General features: G+C 46.9%; 3 protein-coding genes and 1 pseudogene across 8 annotated transcripts; 1 reads left to right on the top strand and 3 right to left on the bottom strand.

The window, feature by feature from the left end:
- The first annotated feature begins 12 nt into the window (after positions 1–12).
- Positions 13–1,304, top strand: LOC136492779 (anther-specific protein RTS-like; annotated as a pseudogene).
- Positions 1,305–1,482: 178 nt separating this feature from the next.
- Positions 1,483–9,865, bottom strand: LOC136492773 (pentatricopeptide repeat-containing protein At5g04810, chloroplastic-like). 6 transcript variants are annotated; one of them, XM_066488783.1, is made up of 12 exons: positions 8,936–9,864; positions 7,992–8,119; positions 7,179–7,319; positions 6,877–6,981; positions 6,584–6,737; positions 6,340–6,399; positions 5,447–5,875; positions 5,055–5,350; positions 4,410–4,539; positions 3,577–4,138; positions 3,170–3,367; positions 1,484–3,007 (listed from the first exon to the last, which is right to left on the bottom strand). In XM_066488783.1, the coding sequence occupies exons 1-10, from the start codon at positions 9,656–9,658 to the stop codon at positions 3,650–3,652; spliced, it is 2,655 nt and encodes an 884-aa protein (XP_066344880.1). In that variant the 5' UTR covers positions 9,659–9,864; the 3' UTR covers positions 1,484–3,007; positions 3,170–3,367; positions 3,577–3,649. The 6 variants fall into 6 exon arrangements, with proteins under 6 accessions (XP_066344879.1, XP_066344880.1, XP_066344884.1 ...); XM_066488784.1 differs by having other exon boundaries at positions 1,488–2,388; XM_066488785.1 differs by having other exon boundaries at positions 1,488–2,372.
- Positions 9,866–9,978: 113 nt separating this feature from the next.
- Positions 9,979–11,571, bottom strand: LOC136492777 (casparian strip membrane protein 1). Its single transcript, XM_066488791.1, has 3 exons — positions 10,946–11,571; positions 10,711–10,834; positions 9,979–10,568 (listed from the first exon to the last, which is right to left on the bottom strand). Exons 1-3 carry the CDS (start codon positions 11,302–11,304, stop codon positions 10,353–10,355), a joined length of 699 nt encoding a protein of 232 aa, XP_066344888.1. The 5' UTR covers positions 11,305–11,571; the 3' UTR covers positions 9,979–10,352.
- Positions 11,572–13,100: 1,529 nt separating this feature from the next.
- Positions 13,101–25,493, bottom strand: LOC136492776 (probable serine/threonine-protein kinase BSK3). The gene is made up of 12 exons (XM_066488790.1): positions 25,280–25,493; positions 25,032–25,170; positions 24,135–24,352; positions 22,810–22,945; positions 22,357–22,490; positions 22,172–22,277; positions 16,470–16,555; positions 15,735–15,923; positions 15,275–15,439; positions 14,718–14,831; positions 14,177–14,464; positions 13,101–13,403 (listed from the first exon to the last, which is right to left on the bottom strand). Exons 2-11 carry the CDS (start codon positions 25,108–25,110, stop codon positions 14,219–14,221), a joined length of 1,473 nt encoding a protein of 490 aa, XP_066344887.1. The 5' UTR covers positions 25,111–25,170; positions 25,280–25,493; the 3' UTR covers positions 13,101–13,403; positions 14,177–14,218.
- Positions 25,494–26,644: the final 1,151 nt, after the last annotated feature.

Below are 26,644 nucleotides of genomic sequence, written 5' to 3'. Positions count from 1 at the left end.
TTGGACAGCATAGTGAAATATGGACTCAGGAAATATTTCTTGGCCCGAACATGGCCCATTGAATTTATATTCAAATTATTTTCATACTAAAAAAACCAGAGGACGACGAGGCCGAGGCCGCCCTACTCCATGTTCTACGGGAACGGCGGCGACGCCGGTTGCGAGGTCAGGTCACTTCTGACTGTGACACACTGTCGATCGACCGATGCAATACGAACGAAGAAGCGGACACGGTGCGTGCAGCTCACCAGAGGTACGTGCATGTGTGATGAGCCTGTTAATTTCTGTTCCGCTCACACAGATGTTGCTGCCTGCGGCAAGCGAGCACGGCGTCCACTTCACTCGTCACACAGCTCGCATGCATCACTGTGCACGTTCCCCCCAGGCAACGCCAACTCGATCTGCTGGGCTAGCTAGGTCCTCCTCGCGTCGCGTGTATATATACAGATGCAAATCCCAACCCAACGCAGCTAGCATCGATCTCTGGATACAATATCCGCACCTTCGTCTTCACTCTTCGATCAGAGGTCGATCGACAGCTCCGATCCGAAGAAGGTACGTGCGTGCATCATGAAGGCTGTCGACGCGGCGGTGCTTCTGCTGCTGGCGCTAGTGGTCGCGCCGGCGGTGAACGCAGACCATGACGGCCACCACCACCACCACCACCGCGGCCACGGCGGCCACCGGCGGTCCTCTGTGGATGGGCTGACGCAGTGCGTCACCATCTGCGGGTCCCGGGTGACCTCCTGCATGCTGGACTGCTACCAGCCCGCTGATCGACCTGGACCCCGTGGAGCTGCCCGTCTGCCTCCTCAAGTGCACTAACCACGCCATGATCTGCGCCTCCGGCTGCCCCGTCACCGGGAACGTCTAGGTCGTCTAGCTAGCCAAGCGTTACATACCCAGCCATTTATAAACTAACTAAACTACTATACCGATCCAACGCGATATATATATCCGCACCTCTGAATGTTTCGAGTCTCGTGCTAAGATTCAAACAATGAGAAAGGCTTACCCAAGGTGACTTGGAGCCTTGAGCTAGCTTCTTCAAGTTCAAGCTCACCTCTCATGGAGTTCCCACATACATAAGAGAGGGTCCACCAAGATGAATGGCTTGATTAGTTGGAGAGCCCACTTGAGATTGGGGTGGATTCCTTCATATAAACCAAGCGAGATCAGGGATTTAGGGAGAAATCAAAGAGAGATTGAGAGTTCACACTAGAACTCTTGCTTGTATCCCAATAAATGGAAGGGCCATGTCTTCTTGAGCTCCATTTGCTTGTATCCTTTCCTTGCTTGGTGAACACATGCTACCATCTATTTCAAAATGTCTTCCAACAACCATATAGACCAGTCGTCAGAAGTTGCAGCGGTATTCAATTGAATTGAACTGTGCATGGTTTGCATTCTCCTAGCAACGCACTCCGACGATCCATCAATCCATGGTCTGTTCTGATTTGGAAGAAGAAAAAAAATCGAACTTTACATCTTGACAACAATAATTCAAAGTACAAGCATATGTATCCATAGTGTAGTATGGAAAAGTTGCAGCAATAAAAAAATCGAACTTTACGTCTTGACAACAATAATTCAAAGTACAAACATATGCGTCCTTATTAGTGTAGTATGGAAAAGTTGCAGCAATAAATTCATATTCAATATACATTTTAAAGTTTTGATTTTACAGTAAATGACATTGCCAATATACTGTAAGAGAAAAATAAGGATCAAACATCTTTCCCCTTTCCATCTTCCGGCCAACGGCTTTTGTCGTTAGAACACCCAGGAACTTAGCACTGGACCTAACTTTTTCACCTTTATACTTCAGCATCCAACTCCAAGCAAACACTGTGCTCTGCAGGTTATTGCCACAAACCAGCCACCGCACTGCAAAATCTTTCTAAGAAAATGCATATGGCATTTTCTCCCCAGGAAAGGAAAACGCGAATGAAATTTCCACAAGAACAAAGGGAAACGCATATACACATAATACAATAAAGGTTTATATTTATGGAAAGAACATTCTAAGTCGCGTGCTATCACACTGCAGCTGCAATCACGAATTTACAGTGTGTATAAATTCAGAAGGGCAATGCAGCTAAGCAAACATAAATAATAACGGGCATAAATGAAGCACTGTCTTATCTTGTGGCAAGACTCGAAGGTGGGAGGCCACTTTTGATTCAACGAAAGATACCGGACAGCTAAGATTCGCAGCTCATATATCACACACAAACGCACAAACACACACCAGCCTCAAGAAATATAATGCCGTCTTGTGCAGGCAGGCATTCAAGTGTCCCAGATAGTAAAAGCTCTCAGCTTGGACAGGGGCGAGCAATTCCAAGCTCACACTGATTGAAGCTGCTGTACTGGAAGATGCCAAACCTTAAATGAGAAAACAGTCATCATGTATGACTTGATTGGAGTTGTACTTCAGTTTCAAAGAGGGAATTCCCCCACAATCAGCACGGACTGCAATAAAGCAGAAGGGACCAATCTAAAGTCTAAACTCCTATTTTACCATGCGTAAAATCATCAGAACAAAGGTAAAGATCCACACACATTATCTAGCAAGTTGGTCTAAAATCATGCTTGTATTCCTGTTTTACCATGTTTAAAATCATCAGCTATATTTTACAGCATCAATTCAGGTCATTAGTTCATAGCTCACAAAAGGAAGAAAAGAGGTTACAAAGCTCTTTATATACTTAAAAATATATGATTATAATGTAGGAGTACTGTCCTGGCTAAATGCAATTACGAGTCATGTGCTGGGAATGCTCGCTGAATGCCGATGACAGAGCTGCAGAGGTGGTATTCAACCTATTACAAGGCTACAAACACTCTACTACTCCAGTAGGTCCAACTAATGTTGTAATATGAAATGAATGCAGAGACCTTAATTTCTTATCACGGAAGGTACATTTGGTACAGAACAATACAAAGGAAGCCAAGAATTGCCTTTTGTAACATATTGTACCGAGTCATTGTACAAAAGCCCTGCCTGGTACACATGGGAAATAAACTAAGTAAAAGCATAACTTCACCAGCATTTCTCCAATTATACAAAACTGAATTTAACTTATTAGTTAGATTGCACTAGAAATAGAGCAATGATGAGAAATGAACTTGTCAATATCTCAGAATATAGATAATATTTACCTACCTGTACTACGAGTCACTGATCTGTACAGCAACATACATAAGTGGACCTTCGTCTGTTGCATTGACAGCCTGTGTCTTCAGCTCCAGCAGAACTGTTACTGCCGGTCTGCGACTCTTGAAACACCGCAAAGGACAGACAGCTCAGGTTTAAAAACACAATAAGATTCCAAACCCTCCTCATAAAGTTTCATCAGAAACACTGTCCATTTGAACAAAATTGTTTTAGATGTCGCTTGGAATCAAATTATGAGAACTCAAACTGCCAATTGGTGATCATTATAGGCAGACTATACTTCTAAAAAGATTGTTACAGAACTTACGGTCAACTCATTAATGATAGGCATAGTATACTTCTAAAATGATGTCAACAAAGTTGAGATATATTAAGAACACATGTGCGCAGCATACCTTGATAGTTTAACTCTGGGACTGAAGCAGTAGTGAGGGATCAGGGAAAGGTTAAAACTGTCTTGATATTATGTCACAAGTCATCATCATGATCCTCATCATTATCACTAAACTCTGAGTCACTGCAAGATTCAGAATCTCCGTCACTTACAGAACTCGAAGCCTCCAAATTTTCTGATGAGTTCCAATCAGGTGGAAATATTCGCTGAAGTGCTTCTGTTAGCGCACCACCCGTCCTCTCAATCTTGTGAAGCCATTTTGACCAGTGAACAGCAGTGCGCATGTCAACAGTCAAATCATTCTCAAACATTTCCCTACAGACACTTAAGATTCCCGTGTAGGTGCTTCCCTCCATCACAGTTGCCCTTGAGAGAAGTGAGGTCACCAAGCAATGATAAGCAGCTTCATCAGGCATAAGCCCAGCCAATTTCATCTCCTCAAAGCATTTCAACGCTCTATCTGGCAGTGACACTCTAGCCCAACCTTTAATCAATGTGGTAAACGTCTTGACATTCGGTTTCAATCCAACATCTGCCATTTCTTGAATCACATTTACCGCTCTCTACAATAAATAGTTCAAACAAGAAATTAGTGATAGTGTGCAACAAAGGCCAGGATTACTTCTCCATTCATATTTTTCCAATGAGAATAAGATGAAGCCAGTGTGCAAGGTACATTGTGTGAATAATGGACATTATAAACATTGTGCTCGGCTACCTTAAAAAAATTTCACTAATGTTTATCTCATGGCGCTGTACTATTACTATTAGGCTATGTCCAACTGTGCCACCACAAACTAGTAATCAAATATTTTGATAAAAAAATGCACACACCTGCATGTCTCCTGCTTTGCAGCATGCATTTATGTAGGAGGTAAATGTATGGATGTTAGGAGGGATTCCATCCTCTTTCATTTGTTTCATCAAATCTGCTGCCTCCCAGACATCTCCTCTGCGAGCCCAACTACATGAAAGAAAGTAATGACACAGTATTTTAGATTATGCAATACTATTATCAGGGATTTGATAAACTATTTTAGATTATAACATGGCTCAAATAAACCATAAATTGACATCAAAATGAAAGCAAGTGTCTGAATTACTGAGGTAAAAAATAATAATTTTGGTCCTTATATATAACATTTTCACAAATGGGCCTATAAAGTAATAATTTATGAAAATGGAACGTTTTACATGGTGCTGTGACACTTGGTACTAAGGTAGTACCACTTAAGAGCCTGCAAGTCCAACAAAAGAATATCATATGTGGCAGCTGCCATGGTGTCAATGTCATGGACACGCAAAAGAGTCCATTTTCTAAAATTGTTTCCCCAGAGGTTTTCCTAAAAAGATCTTTAAAAGGATCAAATTGTAAAAGCTTCTTGTTACGTAAGCAGCGAATAAATAAACAAATTTAAACCCAATAGGACAGATAGAAATAACATTAACTGGCATTAACTATGTTTATATAGTACCTACCCATCAATCAAAATATTATATATAAATGTATTCCTTGGTATCTTATGAAAGCTCATCTCTCTTGTAACTGCTAAGGCACTTTGCATCCTTCCTGATTTGCAACAGGCTCTCAACAATGTTTCATAAATGTACACATCGAGCTTTAGGCCACTCTCTTTGATTTTGGTGAAATACTCAAAAGCCTTCCCAATATCTCCACTAGCAGCATAGCCTCTCATAATGATTGTGTATGTATACTCATTTGGTGCAATGCCAGCAATAGACATCTTGTCAAGTACAGAAACAGCTCTTTCAACCTGCAAACATGCACACACACACAGGTACACAAAAAGAAGAGGCTAAAGCTTACATGGTTCTCAGTGTGAAGAATCTAATATGTATTTGAGAATTACCTGGTGCTTTCTAATTAGCCCATGGATGAGAGCATTGTAAGTCATTACAGTAGGAGCACAACCACTTCGTCGCATTAGGTCAAGGGTATCGAGAGCCCTTTTCATATCTCCAGCAACTGCAAATCCTTCTATGATAGGCCTGAATGTTCTATTTGATGGTTGCATTCGTTCCTTCTGCATTCTTTCAAATATGCGAAGAGCTCGATCCATATTTCCCATCTTACAAAATGCTTCTACCAGCAAATTGTATACAGCACGATCAGGCTGCAAACCTGATTTTATCATGTCCTCGAAAATGCTATAAGCATTTGCAAAGTCATGCAGATGGATAAATCCATTGATCAGCATAGAGTAAGTTTTGTTATTATGTTTGATGCCATGTGATTCCATTTCTTTGCCAATAGCTAAGGCTTTCAGAACCTTCCCAATCTGTAAAAGGAATGTTCAAACTGGCATTAGCGACTATTTTCCATTCAAACAAGTGCAGGGATATACAAATAATGTAAGGCTTCAAGTTCAAATGATTAATCAGGCCATTTTATTTCCACAAAGTTTAAATCAAAGCTGCACTTCAAGTATCTTATATTTCATTGACCATGCTTCCACTGGAGTTGCCAAGCATTAGTAATAAATAATAAAAAACAAAGAGGAACTGGAAAGCAGGACATCAAAACCAACTACTTTGAGGCTTTAAACCAAAAAGAAAAAAGGTAGAAGAAAAGGCAATTCGTATTTAGCATGATGGGCCAAGCTTGAGCCTGGCTTAGGCTCGAGCGGTTCTGAGGCTCGGCTCAACCCTCCAACAAGCCCAAGCTTGAGGCGACGAGCTCGGCTCATTTACAGCCCTAGTCGGGCTGTAATACATGAGAAGAATAGACAAGAGCAGAACTAACCTTAACATACAGATTAATAAGGCAACCATAAGATATTATAGATGGTTTGAAGCCACACTCCTGCAAATTCAGAGAAACTTGAATCAGGCTGGCAAATATAACACTTCATTTCCCTTCCATCCCCAGATTAAAATCCTCAAAGACATTATAGATTAAGAAGGTGAGCATAATAAAAATAAAAACAATTATTTCTTAGGAACACATGACAATTAGTTATTAGTTATGAGATGCCTTCCCAATATACCTTCAGCCTTTCAAACACAATTAGACATTTGTTTTCATCATGGACGACAGTATATCCATGCATCATACTGTGATAAACATCGATAGGAGCATCAATTCCATCCTCTTCCATTTCATGGACCAGCTCTTCAGCTCGATCCATATTCCCAGATTGGCTGCAAAAGTGCATACAATTGAGTGCTCTGACATGATTTATTAGTAAACAGATAAAGCAGTAATCATTAAGAGATAAATTGTATTATTTTTTTCTTAAGTTTACGATGTTTATGAATCTGGTAACCAGCAACCACTAACCAGTGAGCATGTATAATGTTGCTATATATGATTCCATTTAGGTTGTCGAGCTTGGTCTTAGCCTCTTTGAACAACTTGTCTGCAGATCTTCCAAGAGAAGATGAACTGATTAGCAACAAGCCAAGGGTCATATGAGAAAGGCTAGAAATGAAAAGGCCGCGTGATCTGTTGCCTAAAACAGTGTATAAGAGTCAGTATCGTATATGAAAGGGCAGTTATAGCTATATTGAAATTCCGGAAGAAACCATGTTCAGTAACACATAGATCTGGGTTAAGGCAGTGTGAAAAAAGAAAATACTCACTGAGCATCGTTAGTTTTGCCATATCCTGCAATAAGGATACTATAAGTAACAACTGTCATTTCGAGGCCTTCAGATTTCATTTCCTCAATGCATGACATTGCCCCACGCATATCTCTAGCAACTGCATAAGCGTGAACAAGGCTGCATGAAATGAATTAAATTTAATGCAGGAGACAAGGTACATAGAGACATTGCTGGAGCTAGTTTGCCAGTCATTCACATGCATACATCTGTATGATATTAGTAAATTAAAGAAGAAGATAACGGCGATACACCCCCCCCCCCCCCCCCCCTTCCTGTTTTCAGAACAGCCCCCTCTGTATCTCAATAATGTTATCAGCCAAACTTTTTTTATCTCAAATAGTCAAGCAAGCATAGAAGCGACCAGGTACAAAGTTTCTTGGTAGGTTACTGCCTATATTCTTCACATGGTTAGCTTCCCATGATGCCATCATGCAAGATCGTTTTCCATAAGTAATCTTTATCTTTACATATAAAATTACCATTTATTCAGATAACAATTTATACAGGTCATTTGGTGGCATTACCAGGAGTAAAGTTCACTGTGGATCTCTGAACTTGCACCAGGGCTCCAAAACATAACAAGCAAAAATATCCTACGCGTACTGTACCAGACCTCTGTTGACCTACTTAGATTAGTTTAGCAGTATAATATGATGTTTTCTTTTCAGTGAGTCAATTTAGTTGGCCCAGCTATGCAAGTTTAGGAAGCAATGGTGCATTTTACCCTGTGATGAAGAGAAAACAATAAATTAGTAAATTACTACTAAACAACAGTAACAAAGCACCTACCTTGTGAAGACAAACGCATTGGGCTCTATCCCTCTTGCTCTCATGTTCTCAAATGTTGCACGAGCGTGATGCTTATCACCTCGCTTGGCATAATACACAACCATCAGACCAAATTCCCTCCTTGATGGCTAAACAATCAATGTAGAAAATAAGACTATAATTAGTGCCACCAAATGAGAAAAGTTAAGACTGAGGCAATTCTATATTCTAAGCATAAATTCCTAGAAATGATTGCACCTACACCCCCCACCCCACCCCGTTCTCTTTGGAGCCCTGAGAACTGAGTACAGGAGGTACGGAACTTTCCTAGGAAGTTGTTAAAACATGACTACCAGATGTCAAATAAAAAACGGTATTGAAATCAAAATATGATTGTCCAGATAAAAACAAATTAAATGATCACCAGCTCCAAATCTCAAACAAGTAATAGGGCAAGGTTGCAAAAAAATTATATTAAAACTGTAAGGGGTATGTGTTACATGTTATTTATATAAAACATAGAGTACCTTGTGGAGCAACTTATTTCCAAAGGTAACTAAGGAAAGGCTTTGTACTTGAATAAGGATCAGAAGAACGGAATTGTTCATTGAAGCTGTCTGATCAAGTTGGAGATGAGGTTTGGTGTCAGCTAATGATTGGAAATGACATGAAACAGGCACCAGTTAACATTGTAATTTACTCTACAACTAAGGTGGCAGATGACCTATTCGGTGGCATCCTAACAAAGCTTATTCTAAGCATGTTTTGCTGGCGCAGTCTGCTCTTTAAAGAACCCTTCAGAGCTAGTATCCCAGGAAGGTTTGCAGATCACAGCCCAAAGACAGGAAAACTTCACCCGTCTCAGCATGTTCAGCATGTGACACCATTGCATAAATGGCATTATACACGAACTAATAAGGTCGGGTAATACTAATGCTGAGGTGATCAATCAGAGAAGCCACCACCTTGGGAATCCGCTCGAAAGCAGAGACGACAGCCTGCCAGTCCTCGGGCCGCGACTCCAGCACTCTCCGGAACTCGCGGCACGCGTCCTCCCTGCCCTTGTGCCACGGTGAGCGAGCCTCCCGGGCCACCCCAGCTTCGACCCAGCGCGCCCGCTCCTCCGCCCTGGCCCTCCCTTTCCTCCCGTCGTCGAGCCTCACGGTGAGCGACTTCCCCCGGAACTCCACCCCGTCCACCTCCACGGCCCGCCCCGCGGCGGCCTCCGGGTCGTCGCCCCCGTAGTAGAGGAAACAGAAGCCGACGTTGCGCTCGGGGTCGTCGTGGCCCCGCACCAGCTCCACCTTCTCCAGGGGCCCGAACTGGCGGAAGAACTCCGTGATCTCAGGCTTCCCCGCCCACAGCGGCAGGTTCCCCACGAACACCTTGCCCTTCTGCCGGAAGTCCTCCTGCCGCAGCGCCGCCGCCTCCTGCTCCGGCTCCGGCTCCGGCGGGGGCGGGGGCTCCTCCACCATCTCGAGCGACACTGGCGAAGGAGGCGGTGGGGACAGCTTGCTCGTCAGCCATAGCTTGGAGGCGAGGGGGTTTGCGGGAGGAGGAGGCGGCGGCGAGGGTCTTGGGGCCGGAGGCGTCGGTGGAGAGGGGCGGCGGAAGGAGGCCGAGGAGGCCACGGGCTTGAAGAGCCTGGGAGTAGGCGAGGAGGCGGTGGGGATCGAGAGGAATTGCATCAGGATGGTGGTGTCGGATTTTCGAATGGCCCGGGAAGACGATGACACCTGCGCCTGCGTCCTCCTCCTCGGCCAAGGTGGATGGAGGATAAGGCGCAGCGGCGAGATTTCTCTTGTCGGACGAGAGATTTCTGATTTGGTTGGTCCTAGGCTTGTTCTAATGTTTCGTACGAGTCCCCACTGAAGAGTGAACTGGGCTGGATTTCATTTAGGGCCGGCTAACCAGGCCGCCGGATCCAATAAACAGCCCATTTTAATTAAATTCGCAGCACTCTATTTCCACAACGCTTCCTTTTCATCATAAACAATATACTAATTTTCTCAACAAAAAAAACAATATGCTAATAACATGGACAAAGTTTTAAATCAAAAAAAAATATATGGACAATGGTGCTTTGAGCTAATTTCATTCAATCGGTGAAACAAACCAACTTGAAGAACGTTGAACGATAGTATATCTGTCTAATCTGAACTCGAGTATACATTTTCAAGAACACTCTGACCACCTTTGCGTTTGCAGGGAATAAATCTGAGAATCGTACACAAGCACTTCCGCTCCACTCGCCACTCCTCACGTACACTTACACAAGTAGGAGTATATCTCATACCACAGCTGAAATCACATAGCACGACGCAACACACAGCAACGACAGCACATACGCATGCAGGCACATCAGGGCAGAAATCATCCAGTTCAGCGTTTCCTGATGGCGAAGGCGGCCAAGATGACGAGGAATAAGAGGACGAGCACGGCGAGGAAGGATGCCACGACGGCGCCGCTGGTGCGCTGGCAGAAGCCGTGGAACTGCATGCAGATGGGCACCCAGTTGGCGCGCAGGTTCCCCGAGTGCGCCAGGTCCACGATCGCCGCCGCCGCAGCAGCAGCGGCCGTCAGCAGCGCCGCTATGATCTGCAGGGCAACTCACCACGAAAGAACTTGTACTCAGCGATTGATCAGCGTCGTGTGGTTCTAGTGCGCCGTGCACTACGTGGGCGTATCATGTTCGTGTGTGCAGTGTGGTGACGGAGTGCCGGAGCGGGAGAACGGATACCATGTCGCAGACGAGCAGGAGGTGGCGCAAGCCGATGGCCTGTGGCCGGAGGACGATGACGGCGGAGAAGGGGAGGGACAGCACCAGATACCCCGCCGCGATCGCGTTGGCCACCATGAAGAACCTGCAACAATCGAAGCACGCGAGCGCGTTCGCGGCGTCAGCTCAATTCGACATGCATGGATATATAACTGGGATAGTGGGATCGCTGGACGGGCGGGCGAATGACACTGACAGGAGCGCCGGGAAGTCGTCGAAGCGGGCGTGGAACTGGAAGAACTGGGTGAAGACGGAGAGCGTCTCGTCGGAGGTGCCCGTGGCGATGGCTGCGGCGAGGGCGGGCCCGAAGGCAGCGACCCTCAGCACGAAGTCGAGGAGCGCCACACACCGGCTGCCGCGGTCGGCGCGCCGGAAGAACGGGACGCCCGTCTTCCGAGGCGCCGTCGTCGTCGCCGCTGCGGGTACCGCCACTGACGATGCTGCTGCAGCGGGAGGAGGAGGCGCCGTGGCTACGGCCGGGGCCTTGCCGTGGTGGTGGGCCACGTCGTCGATGGGGATCACGGTCGCGGCGGCGCCGGCCTCGCTGGTGCTCATGGTTGGTTGCTGCGTCTTTGGAGCTAGCTAGGCGCGGGCTGCAGGGTAGCTTCGCGACTGAGAGGTGCTTAGCTAGCTTTGCCTGCTTGCTTGCGTTTGAGTTGAGGAGAGAACATGAACATTTATAGAGTCAGGTGGCTTAGATGCTAGGAGCTGCTTGGGGTGTATCTGCTCGACTGCCCGTGCGTCGTGTGATAGTGAAGTTGGTGTGAGGTTGGGGATCGCGGAGAGGTTGGGAGCGGGAGAGGGTGTGGAAGTGTGGTTTAGGAGTGGTTACCAACTGCTATGCAAGCGCCAATATGAAGATAGAGTGATTGTGAGACTCCGTTAGTGTGGGATCTAGGATGAAACGAGTAGTGTTGTCTTTTCATTGTCATTCACAAACTCCTTTCTTAGTTGCAAACCTTGATATGGATTGCTCGCGACACCGGCCTCGCTCGCTTAGAGCTTGTTTAGTTACACTCGTATTCACATCAATCCAAATGCTTCACCGCACTTGTGTTCATCTTAATCAACATATGGATTGAGCTGAATACGAGTGTAGCCAGATAAGACCTTAGTAGCCACTAGCCCACTACCCAGGAGGCTAGGAATCATGTAGCTTGATGTGTTGTTTACAATACACTATCCACCACAACTCACTTAGGGGTTGTTTGCTTTGAAGACCGAAAAGCATGCCTGGCCCAAACACCTCACCGATTTCCAACGCCTGGGGCTAGACCGACATGCCTATGCAGGTGGCCCCAGGCCAAGGTGCCATCCAAACGAGCCCTTAATGTGTGTGGGCCCTAGATACTAGCATTGATGTGTTGTTTACACTCTGGAGTACAAATCTATCCTGACCACCATTCTTGTTGTGAAGGATAGTGTTGCCCTCATCCCGCAGGCCAGACTAATTAGAGATGCAAGGTGAGTTGTCCATGAACCCACAAATAGGCTTAATTTTTACGAGTACACGGATGACCCAGACTACATCCATCAATCTGATTAACACATCTGGCTCGGTGTCTGTGCACCGTTGTTCAACGGACGCTGTTGTTCATTTCATGACGTGACCGTGGTCGCCATAGTTGTTATAAGAGCCATTGGTTGCTTATATACAATACAACCCAAGTCAACATAAATGTATGCAATGTCTTGGAGTTTAATTGTCCTACGACCTTAATGTTCTATTAGAGATCTCATATTTCTAGTCAAGCTATGAAAAAAAAACATTTTATTTTTATGTGCCTATCTATCTGTGCAAATCTACATTGCCTAATACGAGCAAATCTAAAGTATAGGTAATGTTGTATTGAACGTTGTGTAGATCTACATAAAAACCTCCTCAAACAACTAAACATGAGCAAACTGCATGCGGTGCAAGTTCTATGCTGACAGCTAAACAAGCCCTATGCTTCACATGGCCACCTAGCCTAGCCAGCATGGCAATGCCAATCCGCAATCGAGCCCGGAAGATTTGCGTCCCCTTACGAGGACAGGAGAAGGTTTGCTTGCTGCGAAATACCAGACAGAATCGAGCAACATTCAGGCATTGTGATGACAGTTAACTAGCATATAAATACCCCAGTAGTACTCCCACAAAAATTATCTGGTGCAAGGGGTGAAAGCGTTGTAGTCTTGAAGATCAAGAACAACCTGAACGCTGACATTTTTTGCCTTTTAAAAGAATTCCACTATCTTATCCAGAAATATACCAATGGGAGCTAACGCATAAGAAACGAAGAACAAAGACAGGGTAAAAACAACGCTTGCTGTACAGGTTTACGCACCTACCACCAGCAAAGATGGACATGTACATCAGCAATCCCTTTTTTTAGTTTTCCTTCTTTTGTTTCAGTAGGACCAAGAAAAAAGTTTCACTTTCTTCTCCCCATTAATTTCCTGTCTGCGGCACTTATTCACCTTGGATGTCTCTGTCCTCTCTTTCAGAGCCTCTGTTGTCGCTTTCTTCCATATGTACATCCTACATGAAGATATGGACGACGGACGACGTTCCACACGCACAAAATCTGAAGAAGGTTAACGAACCCCTAGCCAAATTGACAAATTAACAACGCCTGCTTCCATAGCCAATAATACTCTCTTCAAACAAGCACCTGCACCACAAAACAAAATAACGAGGAAAAGATAGTGACGTCAGCATCTTTCTTCAAGATTGCTTATGCAACTTCTCGAGACCACTAAGACAGACAGCAGCATATTGATGAACTTGATAAAATTTCATGTGTTAAATGACAATTCTAGTCAAAACAAAACAAGGCAGCAGCTTCAGTACTGTTTCAAGCAACTAGCATAATCCAAACATGCCAATAGAAGAAAAAATAAAGACTCTGAAATCCCAGGGATTCGGGGACAATGCTGCAGAGCAAAAGTCAGGTATGACAGTTCAGCAGCTCAGGTTTCAAAAACCACCGGGAACTAGCCACAGCCAGTTCTTTTATCCTTAACAGCCAAAACTGAAACTGGGCTGGTATCAGTTAGTTCTCAAAGAACTGGTTTAAGGCCATAGACTCCCCATTTGATCCCATCTTGCTAAATACTTCCTCTGGTCACAAAAAACATGTAGTTTTGGAGTATATAAAGTACATTTACTAGCTACTTAGATTACAAAATCCAAACTCCAGAACTCAAAATGTCCAAGAAACCCAATCGCTGAACTGAACTTCAGAACTCAATACAGGACGAGAAGTAACCAAGGTTACTAATTTTTAAACCCAAAACAAGAAATGGAACTCTAGCCACACCCTCATAATGAAATCCTAGATTAGCAGGCTATTTGCATGATATGGAAAGTAGGGTATAGATCCCAACAGAAAAGTAGTACTTAATTCTTTAGCAAGACATTGGGACTTCTAAAAAGTATATATACCTGAAATTATGTGCATTTTGGGGACTACAAATTTGTTCACACTCAATGTCCACCACTGCTACTTTGCTCTAGGTCACAACCATCCCTGAGTGCTTCTTGGGCTTCATTCTCCATGCCTTGTGATAATAGTGCTGCTGCCTGAAGATAGAATGCTGTTGACCATGTCGGAGATATTACCAGAGCATTCATTGCATCATTCAATGCCTCCTGCAGCATGCCATTCATCAGATATGACAGGCAGCGTCGAGCATAAATGGTTGGAGAAACCATTGTACCAACTTCAATGAACTGCATGATAAAGAACAATTAGAAAAGACCGGGTCAACAGCAGCCTTGAGGTAACTGCAATATGCCTGTTATAATGTAATCATGAACAGCAATACTTTTAGCATATGTAGCCCAGAGCTATTTTCCAATAGTGTCTTAATATAGGGAACAAATTGGAAGACGTTGAACCTATATGACTCTAATCACATTCAATCATGCAACTCCAGTACCTCTGTCACATCCATATAAAATAAAAGAGCAGAACAAATCAAACCTGGGAATAGCAATCAATGGCAGTAGTAAAATCCTTCTGTCGAAAAGCATTGTCACCCTTCTTTTTTGAGTTCAATGTATCTTGCATCTGATTTGTCCACATCTGAAACGAGAGCTGGAGCAAAAAAAAAAAAAAAGGTATAAAGAGGATGACATAGTTGCAAATATGAACAATTTGGCTGAAAAATATATGGTAGAAACGTCAAATTTCAAACCACATGATGAACCCCAAAAAATTATTCCAGCACAACGTAATCTGTGCGATTGAGATTAAATAGCATACGAAGGGCTTTTAAATGCAACTATACCAAATGAACATCATGAAATGTAAGATAAGATTTTGATTATGCAAGTATTTAGAGTATCTGCATATGAGCTAAAGTTGTTGTGGGAGACTACGAATCTAATATGCATCAGAATGACTACCGGCAAGTATTATCTATGTTTTGTTGTGAAAAAATATCATAATGGTTTGCTTGTTTGAATGTATCTGATAATGTTGTATATGAACAAACAATGTCATTAAACCTCTAAAGAAAATAAATAAATAAAATGAACCTCATTTGTAGTCCCCTCATCATCCTTGTAGCCCGTCTTTTCTAGAATTTCATGTATTGCTGTCAGATCCTTTCTGGAACAAGCTTCAGCGAGAGGGGAAAGATGCAATGGCTGGATAGAAGATGCACCACCACGCGGAATGCCCATCAGCACATAAGATGGAGTCTGTAAAAGATTTAAACATTGTCAACAAGGATGTCAAAGCATTATCTTCAGACGGGCTGAAATGGCCTGGATTAGACAGGACTGAAATTACCTGTTGCGCAATTCAATTATTTTGTCAGGCTAAATTAGGAACGGACTAAATGCTGAACACAATGTCTGGTGATTTAATGAACGGGCTATCTGAAGACAATGACTGAAATGGCCCTCAAACCCATTGCATACTTTTCTCAACATAGTGCTAGATAATGCAAACCTGAATTCAAGAATGCTAAAAATAGAAAGATAAAGTATTCACCTCGACATCCCTCTGTAGAGGAGTCAATACTTGCACAAGTGATCTGACATTAGGTCGCTCACGGGGTTCATAGTGAAGGCACCTTGAAGCTAATCGCACCATTTCTGTTCCTTCCTCATTTGAAAATTGACCCTCTAAACATGAGTCTAAGAGCATATTGAAGTTTCGGTCCCGAATCAGGTCAAGGGCCTGCACATATTTGCTCCACAATCATTAGTCTGGTACAACTGATTTTTCCATGAACGTAGAACAAATCAGGAATATAATTGTGTGAAATGATAGTTATTGTTGCATATAACGGTCACTGTTGTCTCATTATACTTTGTTCCAAAATAGGTATGTCATCAGACAACACTTTCTCACAGTGCAAAATAGTCAAGATGATAACTATATACTAGATTGCCCTTCTTATGGTCTACTACATAAGACCAATGGTGCCATGCAGGTTGATTTGAATGAGTAACTATAACCCAATATGAGATTATCTCACATTGTTTAATGAAGGTGAAGACTGAAACCTATAGACAAAGAGTGATTTTGCACTGTTCAACATAACTACCTCTTTAGAAAGCAATTTAACTAAACTTTTTGTTAAAATAAGCCTTCTATGGACTATGAGCTAGTCATATTCACATGAAAATGCTAGTAGATGCTGTCATATCAGTCAGCATAAGAGAGCGCTTAAAACATTAAAACAAGGACATTTCTCAAAGCTTTAGAGCTCAATGTTGTTACATGGCTAGGAGGAATATGCTTCCCACTAAGAACATCAATCAGCAAGGTTCCAAAGCTGTATATGACACTTTCAGGAGTGATACGTCCTGCAGGTAAAACAAAAGACAAATATGCAGGAATGAGATGTTGATGACTTGAGGTTAATACAAAGAGAATCTAATAATCTTGTACAATTTATACAAAGATAATCTAATAATCTTGTACAATCTACACAAAAATAATGGTCCAGAGTTTTCAGCCAGCTCAAACTACATGTATAATTTTGAAGGTAACATTAAACATAAGGTCATTACAAAGACAAATCGTCAAAATATGAATCTGCATGTGTGATGCTCAGTAAAAATGCTCGTCATCATTTGTATCAATTAGGTTTACTTCGCAGATTAAAACTATTAGGATATGTATAATCCTGCACTAATCATAGATTGAGTGTAATCCCATAGATAGACTAGCTGCCATATATAGCCTAGGATTCTTTCTATGTATAGCCTAGGATTGCTTCCTTGTACAGGGAATAGCTTTCCATATGTGTAATTTCCTTGTATGCATATTAGCTATATATGAAAGGCTCCCCACCCACATTCAGTGTGTGGTGATTCCCTCCTTTCCTGTCTATTCTACATGGTATCAGCTTAACCGATCCTCCTTCCCCTTCCCATCGCCCCCCTCTGCTGTCCCTCCCTCCTCCCATCAGGGTCGCCATGACGACTGGATCTGCCACCAGCTCCTCCTCCTCCTCCAGCACCACGAACAGCCTGGGCTCCCTCTCTGCCCCTGCTGTCTTCGTTGCCCCCTATGCAACGATCAATGTCAAGAACCACATCCCGGTGACCCTGGAACTGACGAGGCCCAACTTCAACCAGTGGGAACCGTTCTTCACTTCTCTCTGCGGGAAATTCGGCCTTCTTTCCCACATCACGGAGGAAGCTGGCTCTCCCGACCCTGCCTGGAACATCGCCGACGCCTGCGTCTGCAGTTGGCTCCTTGGCTCTGTTGGGCCGGATGTCCTCAGCCTGGCGACGGCGCCAGATCAGACCGCGCGTGCCCTCTGGCTCGCCATCAGGCGCCTCTTCAAGGCCAACAAGGCCCCGCGCGCCATCTTCCTGGGTCACGAGTTCTACTCCATGACCCAGGGCGACTCCCCCGTCAACGACTACGCCCAAAAGATGAAGGCCACGGCCGACGCACTCCGTGATGTCGGTCGCGTCATCACCGACTCGGAGCTCGTCCTCAACTTCCTGCGCGGCCTCAACCCCTGCTTCGCCAGCACCGCCGACAACATCGCCGACTCGCACCCGTTGCCGGACTTCGCCACCACGCGCGAGAAGCTCGTCCTCAAGGAGCTCCGCCTCGCCAACGAGGGCACCGTGGCAGCCCAGACGGCGTTCCACGCCGCGTGCGGCACTACCTGCCGCACTGTCTCCAGCGCCACCGGCGGCAGCTTCACCGGCTATGGTGGCGGCTCCAGCAGCGGCGGCAGCAGCGGCGGGAAGGGCGGCGGCAATGGCCGCTGGAAGAAGAAGGGCAAGGGCGGCGCCCCGAAGTCTGCTGCATCGGTGGCTCCGTGGCTCTGCTACCCGCCCTGGACTGCTGCGCCGCATCAGCAGCCATGGCGTCCACCAGCGTGGGGCGGCCCTGGCGTGCTCGGGGCTCCTCCCCCGGCCCAGACTCACACGGCCTTTGCCCCCGCTCAGTTCTCCGGCGCCACGAACTCCTCTCTGCCTCCTCACCAGCAGCAGGGCGGCTGGGATCAGGCAGGCCTCATTGCTGCCCTGAACCAGATGTCGCTTCAGGGGTCCTCCCCCTGGGTCTTCGACACCGGTGCCACTGCCCACATGTCATCCTCGGATGGTATACTCCTGTCCCGTCTCCCTCCTCCTTCTGGCATCACGGTTGGCGATGGCACTACCATTCCCATCACCTGTCATGGACCATCTAGATTACACTCCCCGCACTCTACCTTTCATCTTCATGATGTTCTGGTTGCCCCTGCTCTAGTACGCAACCTCCTTTCAGTTCGTCAATTCACCCGTGACAATGTTTGTTCCGTTGAATTTGACTCTTGTGGCTTTTCTGTCAAGGACCAGCAGACCGGGCGCGTGACTCTTCGCTGCAATAGTGGTGGCGACCTCTACACCTTCCCCACCACACCGTCCACTTCCTGCAGCCTCGCCACCACGTCGTCCCTGTGGCATCACCGCCTCGGCCACCCCGGCCCATCCAGCCTCGCCACTCTACGGAACATGTCGGCCATCTCCTACAATAAGCATTCGCCTTGCCTCTGCCATGCATGTCAACTTGGCAAGCACGTGCGACTCCCATTTAGCCATTCCACCTCTGTAATAAGTGCCCCATTTGATTTACTACATTGTGATGTGTGGACATCTCCCGTGCCTAGCAACTCCGGTTTTAAATATTATCTCGTCATACTCGATGATTTTTCCCATTACTGCTGGACATTCCCACTGCGCCACAAATCTGAGGTGCACCGGCATCTTGTCGAATTCTTTGCCTACGCTACAACACAATTCGGCACCACACCCAAATCCCTCCAAGCAGATAATGGCACCGAGTTCGTTAACCACGCCACCGCCACACTCCTCAGCAGCCAGGGCACTACCCTACGCCTCTCCTGCCCCTATACGTCCCCGCAAAATGGCAAGGCCGAACGCATACTCCGCACTATCAACAACACCATCCGCACCATGCTCCTCCATGCCTTCATGCCTCCTTACTGGGCTGAGGCTCTCACCACAGCCACCACCCTCCTCAATCGGCGTCCCTCCTCCATCCACCACCAAATACCTCATCAAATTCTCTATGGCACTCTCCCAGATTACTCCTCCCTCCGTGTCTTCGGGTGCCTTTGCTATCCAAACCTCACCGCCACCTCCCCCCACAAACTCGCTCCTCGCTCCGCCCCGTGTGTTTTCCTCGGATACCCATCCTCTCACAAGGGCTACCGCTGCCTCGACATGAATACTCGCCGGATAATCATCTCCCGCCATGTCATATTCGACGAGTCAGTGTTCCCATTCGCAGCAGCACCATCGGCGGCCTCCGTGCCGCCCTCACTTGAATTTCTGATGCAGGGACTTTCTTCCTCGCCGACAACAGTGAGCACTCCTCCGCCGCTCCCTGAAACCAGCGAGGATCCAGCCCCTGCGCTCCTGGACCCAGCTGTTATCCAGCTGGGCCCCCTGGTTGCCTCTACGGGCGGGCACCCACCGCCTGCTCCGCCTGCGGGCGAGCAACAGCCGCCAGCCGCTCCGCAGCCGGGGCGCCAGCGTTTCGGCATCGTCTTCACTCGCCGCAGCCGAGTTCCTGCAGCGCCGAACGTGGCTCCTGCGGTTGATGCACCGGCCACTGAGGTCGTGGCCCCTGCGGCTGACCCCGTGGCTCCCCTGGCGCCGGTTCCTGTGGCTGCTGCACCGCCCACCGAGGTCGTCGCCCCTGCGGATGTCTTCGCGGTTCCAGCACCATCTGCTCCGCCACCTGCAGCGACCCAGCAGCCTGCTGCACCACCGACCCGGCCTGTGACACGGTCACAGACCGGCTCCCTGCGCACCGTCCAGCGCTACGGCTTCACCACCTCCGTCGCCTCGCCGGTCCCGGCGAACTATCGCAGCGCCCTCGCCGACCCCAATTGGCGCGCTGCGATGGCCGATGAGTACAAGGCGCTGATCGACAATGGCACTTGGCGCCTTGTCCCTCGGCCCCCTGGTGCTAACATTGTTACTGGGAAGTGGCTGTTCAAGCACAAATTCCACTCCGACGGTTCCCTCGCCCGGCACAAGGCGCGCTGGGTCGTCCGCGGTTTCTCCCAGGAGGCCGGCGTCGACTACGACGAGACCTTCAGCCCGGTCGTCAAGCCGGCCACGATCCGCACCGTGCTCAGCATTGCTGCGTCCCGGGATTGGCCTATCCGCCAACTCGACGTGAAGAATGCCTTCCTCCACGGCAACCTCGAGGAGACGGTCTACTGCGAGCAGCCCAAAGGCTTCGTCGACCCTGCTGCTCCTAATTCCGTTTGTTTGCTGCAGAAGTCCTTGTATGGACTTAAACAGGCGCCGCGAGCTTGGAACCAGCGCTTCTCCGCCTTCATCAGCAGCATCGGCTTCACCACATCCAAGTCGGATGCCTCCCTGTTCATCTACAAGGCTGGAGATGACATGGCTTATCTTCTCCTCTACGTTGATGACATCATTGTCACCGCGTCGTCACCGGCTCTACTCCTGCACGTCGCCTCCCGACTCTCTCTGGAGTTCGCCATGACGGACCTTGGTGACCTCCAGCACTTCCTCGGCATCTCGGTGACGCGGGACAGCAGTGGCCTGTTCCTATCCCAACGGCAGTACGCCGTCGAGCTTCTTCAGCGTGCTGGCATGTCTGAATGCCACCCGACAGCTACCCCGGTGGATGCCCGGACCAAGCTGTCCACCACTGAGGGCGCTCCCGTCGCCAACCCCTCGGAGTACAGGAGCCTGGCGGGAGCTCTCTAGTACCTCACTCTGACGAGGCCAGACCTGGCCTATGCTGTGCAGCAGGTCTGCCTCTTCATGCATGACCCTCGTGAGCCGCATCTTGCGCTGATCAAGCGCATCTTGCGCTATGTCAAGGGCTCGCTATCTGCAGGCCTTCACTTGAGCTCCAGCCCTGTAGATCAGCTCACAGCCTACTCTGATGCCGACTGGGCTGGCTGCCCGGATACACGTCGCTCTACCTCAGGCTTCTGCGTCTACCTCGGCGACAACCTGGTCTCATGGTCTTCCAAGCGACAGACGACTGTGTCGCGCTCCAGTGCCGAAGCTGAGTACCGTGCGGTGGCCCATGCGGTTGCTGAGTGCTGCTGGCTGCGTCAGCTCCTCCAGGAGCTCCACATCTCCATTCCGCTAGCGACGGTTGTCTACTGTGACAATGTGAGCGCCGTCTACATGGCTGCCAACCCTGTCCACCGCCGCCGCACGAAGCATATCGAGATTGACATCCACTTCGTCCGCGAGAAGGTCGCTCTGGGACAGTTCAGGGTTCTCCATGTTCCTTCTGCACACCAGTTTGCTGACATTATGACCAAGGGTCTGCCCGTCCAGCTCTTCACTGACTTTCGGACCAGTCTGTGCGTCCGTGATGCTTCCGCTACGACTGCGGGCGGGTATTAGGATATGTATAATCCTGCACTAATCATAGATTGAGTGTAATCCCATAGATAGACTAGCTGCCATATATAGCCTAGGATTCTTTCTATGTATAGCCTAGGATTGCTTCCTTGTACAGGGAATAGCTTTCCATATGTGTAATTTCCTTGTATGCATATTAGCTATATATGAAAGGCTCCCCACCCACATTCAGTGTGTGGTGCTTCCCTCCTTTCCTGTCTATTCTACAAAAACATTAGTTCATGCTATGTTTTGCTCAAATCTACTATAGGTATGCCACAAAAATGGTTCTAAATCATAACATAAAATATAATTGCACTGTATCCAGATGCACCATTGAATGGCAGAGCCAAACGAGCTTCGCAGAGGTACCTTAGCTTCTATAAATAACTTGCTTTAAGTGTTCCACATGTAAAAGAACATAACAGGGTGAATAATACAGTGTAGTTCCTCAGAAGCTCAGCACTAATTATTATATCAAACTCACATTAAATTGCTACTAACCAAACTAGGTTTAGGTCATTAAAAAAGTAAGATAAGACCCACCAGTCCTCATGTATTCTGGAGGCGTAAATGCCAAATTGGTACTGTAACTTTTTCCATCCCGACTGTTCTTCATGAGGCCAAAACAGGAAAGTCTAGGGTTACAGTCCTGCAGCATGTAGACAGCGTAACTGTGTTACAGAACCCACTGCTGATCATGTTGAAAAAATAAATCACATGATACTCACATCATCAAACAGAGCTCTATAGGCATTGAGATCATGGTAGAGAGCACGGCCCCTGTTGGTGCAATATTCTAAAGCCTCAGCAAGACAGAGAACAACCCTTAGTCTCATGGTCCATTTCATTGATTGTGACTCCCCTGAGAAATGCACGGAGTAATATGGGGGTAATTACACTATCAATCTTGTCAGGCATTCAAAACAACGTATCAGATATTTAAGTGTCAGTTGAGTAAAATGAAAATGCATGTGATTCTCTCTAGATGTCTTGGTCCCATTAGAAGTTCAAAGAGAAAATTCACAAATAGATGCAAGATCTTGTGCAAAAACAGAAATTAATAATTAATAAATGTGATGGCATCATCCTTAATTCCCTATAGTCGAGCGACAGATTATGAATGCAAATTGTTTTGTAATGCTAAACATAACTAAAACATAGAAGGTTTTCAAAAGACTCACAGTGGAAAAGATGTTTCGCTAGCGTATCATTGGGCATGTATTCTGCAACAAGCAATCTCTCATCACCTTCACAGCAACAACCAAGCAAATTTGCTAACCTTTTGCTTCGGAGCAGGCCAACTGATCTAGCTTCTTCCTGCAAAGTACATATTTCCCAAAAGGTCAGTTTGAGTGTTCGACCATGTCCTAGAAAATTTGCACTTGCGGGTAAAGAAAAATAAATCCAATCCTACACACAAAGAAGAGGATGTTTTCCCCTATGTATTACACTGCCACATGCGATGCAGAGTAAAATTACAAGTAGATCTGTGAGAATCAAAGATACAGCCTGTTCGGCTGGTGCTGATACGATCGTATACAATCGTGGATTATTACTGCTGGCTGGTTTGGTGTGAGAGAAAAATATTGTTCTGGCTGAAAATTTACGATCGTTTATGACCAAGCGAACAGGCTGACAAAATGTGGTTGACAAAAGCTGATGGCCGCTATTAAAGTGTCATCATTGAGATAGATAAAATGCTGATTCACTACAGAAATAAACATATAAGTTCCCCATATTTGGCACTATATCATTACTGAGATGACAACACAAGCTCTATTTCTAGCTACTAGTACATGTGTAACTTCACATTAACCAGTTCAATCTGGAAGAGTCTGTCTACTACACAACCATGTGTTTTATGCAGTTTCAACACATGAATTTTTTTGCACCATAGGATTAAGATCCAACAGCCTCCACCCTTCTTCTACCTCCAGCCTCCACAGATCACAATTTTTTTTCTATGGAAGGACAAATCACAGATCCGCCGCCTCCACAGATCACCAACGAGAAAGAGAGAGGGAGAGAGATACAAAAAAAATCCATGTGTTTTTTTGTGCTAAAACACGTGTGTTGTATAGCATTTCTGATCTGGAAAGGGGGGCAAAAAGTGATGTTCAACAATGGACAGAATGATGGGACTCAGCAGCTGATATGATAGCTGTCTCACACAGCACTTGTTTAGAAATGGAGTCTAACAATCAAACAAAACAAAAGAGAAAATGATAGGCAAACAGGTGGTAGGTGCCGCCATTCCATTCCATTTGCAAGCCATGATAATCCATCCAAAAGCAAAATAAGTAAATAGCAAGCATACATATCATCACTGGAACAGGTACAAATCAACAACCTCCATGATAAGAGGCATTCTCAGAGCTTAGGTATGTCAACCAAAAGTTGCAAGGAATCTACAATGCCCAAAATAAACAACCAGGTAACGAACTACCAATTACACCCACCAGATGCGCATAATTAGAAAGGGTAAAAGAGAAGGCAGCTGGGATACCAGGAACTGGCGCGGGTCAGGCCAGGCAGAGCGGTTGAAGCGCTTGACAGCGATGCGGCGCTGGGCATCGAGCTTCCCCTTGTATACCACATTGGGCGCCTTCTCACCGTGCTCGGACACGATGTTCTCCACCGCAAACCCCGATGTAGCTAGCCGCAACTGCTCGAAGGTGAACTCCTGGAACGCAGGCAGGTCGTATGCCTCCTCGTCCTCCGTCACTATGAATAGAAAAACACGCAGTCAAATTACTCCGAATTCCACGGAAAAGCTAATCCACATACCTAACAAAACCTATTTGCAGCCTAATCGGTAGCCATCAAAGAGCCCCGAAATCAGAAACGATTCCGGTAAAAACCTGAGAAGTTGTGTGAACACGCAACTGGATGGAAATCAGTGGGTGGAAGAAATCAACAGGCACTCTACTCAATCTAGCAACCATCGAAATGCGGATGTGGCAACCATACGCGAATCCGAACACCACAAATCGCATGAAAAGGGTAATCCGCGGACCTAACAAAACCCATTTCCAGACATAATCACTAGCTATCAAAGAGCGCCGAAATCAGAAACGATTCCACTAAAAAAAAGGCTCAGGAGCAGTGCGGAAACGCAACTGCAGATATCACGCATCGAACTGGATGGAAACGAATTGATGGAGGAAATCAACAAGCACCCTACTCAATCTAGCAACCATCCAAATGCGGACGTAGCGGCCATATGCGAATCCAAGTATCCAAAAATACTACTCCTGCCGACAATCTCGGTGGTGAAAAAAAAAGTTGGAGAAGAGAAACCAAAAAAGGCAACACAAAATATCTCGGAGAAGGGAAAACCAGCCGCCAAAAACAGCAAAAGCAAAGCGCCGAGGAGGCATGGAAGGCGGAAGGCATCACGCACCAGTATCAGTCCTCTCGTGGGTAACCCCTTTGTGCGGCTTGCGGCAGCAGCAGGCGGCCTTGGACACGCAGGCGCCCATTTCGATCCACGCAAGCCCGGAGACGGAGGGCGGCGTGGGGGGAATAAAATCCGAGGCGACCTGCACGGGACGGAGCAAACCAGGGAGGTGAGAGCGGAATTCAAAGCCCGCCCGGATCTGAGCACGGGACGGGGCCGCCCGAATCCAAGCGACCGACCGAGCTGCTCACCTACGCCGAGCAAGCAGAGCGGGCGGAACCGGAGCGACGCGGCGGGAAGGGAGGAGGACGGCGACCGGGCGGTAGTGGATGGGATCTTCTCGTCTCCTCCTCTCTGCTCTCTGCTGGGGAGGAGTAGCAGTTCCGTTGGGGGCGCGTCGTCCCCCTGCCTGAGCGAGGAAGAGGAGAGGAGAGGAGAGGAGAAGAGGAGAGGCGAGGGCTGGTTCGAGTAGCACCAGAAGTATTAGTATTTCCTGCTGGTTTATTTCGACGGGAATATTTTCTGGTTTATTTATACCGACATGCCTGTACTCGGGAGCAGTGCGGGATTACCAGTTTAATCTCGTCAAATCAAGCGGTAATTTTTTTTTCTAAGAAAAAAAAATCATGAGAGGCAGCAACAAATGGCGTGGAAGGGTCTTGGAGTGAGTAATTTTATATAAACAATAGAGTAAAGGTTCAATGTTGGAGTGGAAATTATAGAGGTTTATGTCGATACCTGATACGAAATCTTTGTACACGCCAATATACGTAAGGTGGGTGCATCAACGAAAAATGAACAGGGAATAAGAGGAACCGGTGGAGCCACGATTTGTATCTCTACTGGCTCCACGATACAGAACAGTGCTGGGTTCGAAGCTAGGAAGATCCATGCCAAACAATCCCTAAACTAACTCACTTTTGTGGTCTTCTTGTACCTTGAGCTCCATGTGTACTAATTTTATTGTGCTTAAAATTTGACGAGGCCTCCATGGGCTTGCAGAAGAAGGGCTCAAGCCCCTGCATTCCCTAGGCCCACCACCGGTAAACTGAGTGCTTGGTTACATCAAGATGCAAAGGTACCTTCAAACGCTTATGCGAGGGCAAACATACCTTCAAGTCGCAAGCTATCTCTACGATGTTGCCTGGGAGCCATCCGATTGCTGTCCAGAAGCTTTGGATGAACGGGCACTCCGAGAAGATGTGGTCTGCCGACTCCTCCGCTGCCTTGCAAATTTCACAGGCTGTGTCCTCAAGGATGTTCTTGCGAGCCAGGGCTTGACGGCAGTGGATCCTGTTCTTCGTGAGGAGCTAGCCAAAGAACTTGACGCGCGGCGGGGCGAAGCTCTTCCAGACGAAGTCGTAGGCGGCGCAGTCGGTGTCAATGCGCTTGATCCCTAGCCCGCCGTCTTCCTTGTCTTTGCAGACGTCTTCCCAGGCAATGAGGCATTGTGCCTCGGAGGCCGTGTCTGTGCCCGTCCTCAGGAACGCACGCCGGCGCGCGTCCAGAGCTTTGACGACACCCGACGGGAGCACCATGGCGCCCATGGCGTACGTCGGTAGGCCTCCCAGCACGGCGTTGATCAGCACCACCCTGCCGGCAGTGCTCAGGAGGAG

This window comes from Miscanthus floridulus, chromosome 11 (genome assembly GCF_019320115.1).
Source record: "Miscanthus floridulus cultivar M001 chromosome 11, ASM1932011v1, whole genome shotgun sequence".
Taxonomy (NCBI): domain Eukaryota; kingdom Viridiplantae; phylum Streptophyta; class Magnoliopsida; order Poales; family Poaceae; genus Miscanthus; species Miscanthus floridulus.
This window is presented reverse-complemented; position numbering and strand designations above follow the sequence as displayed.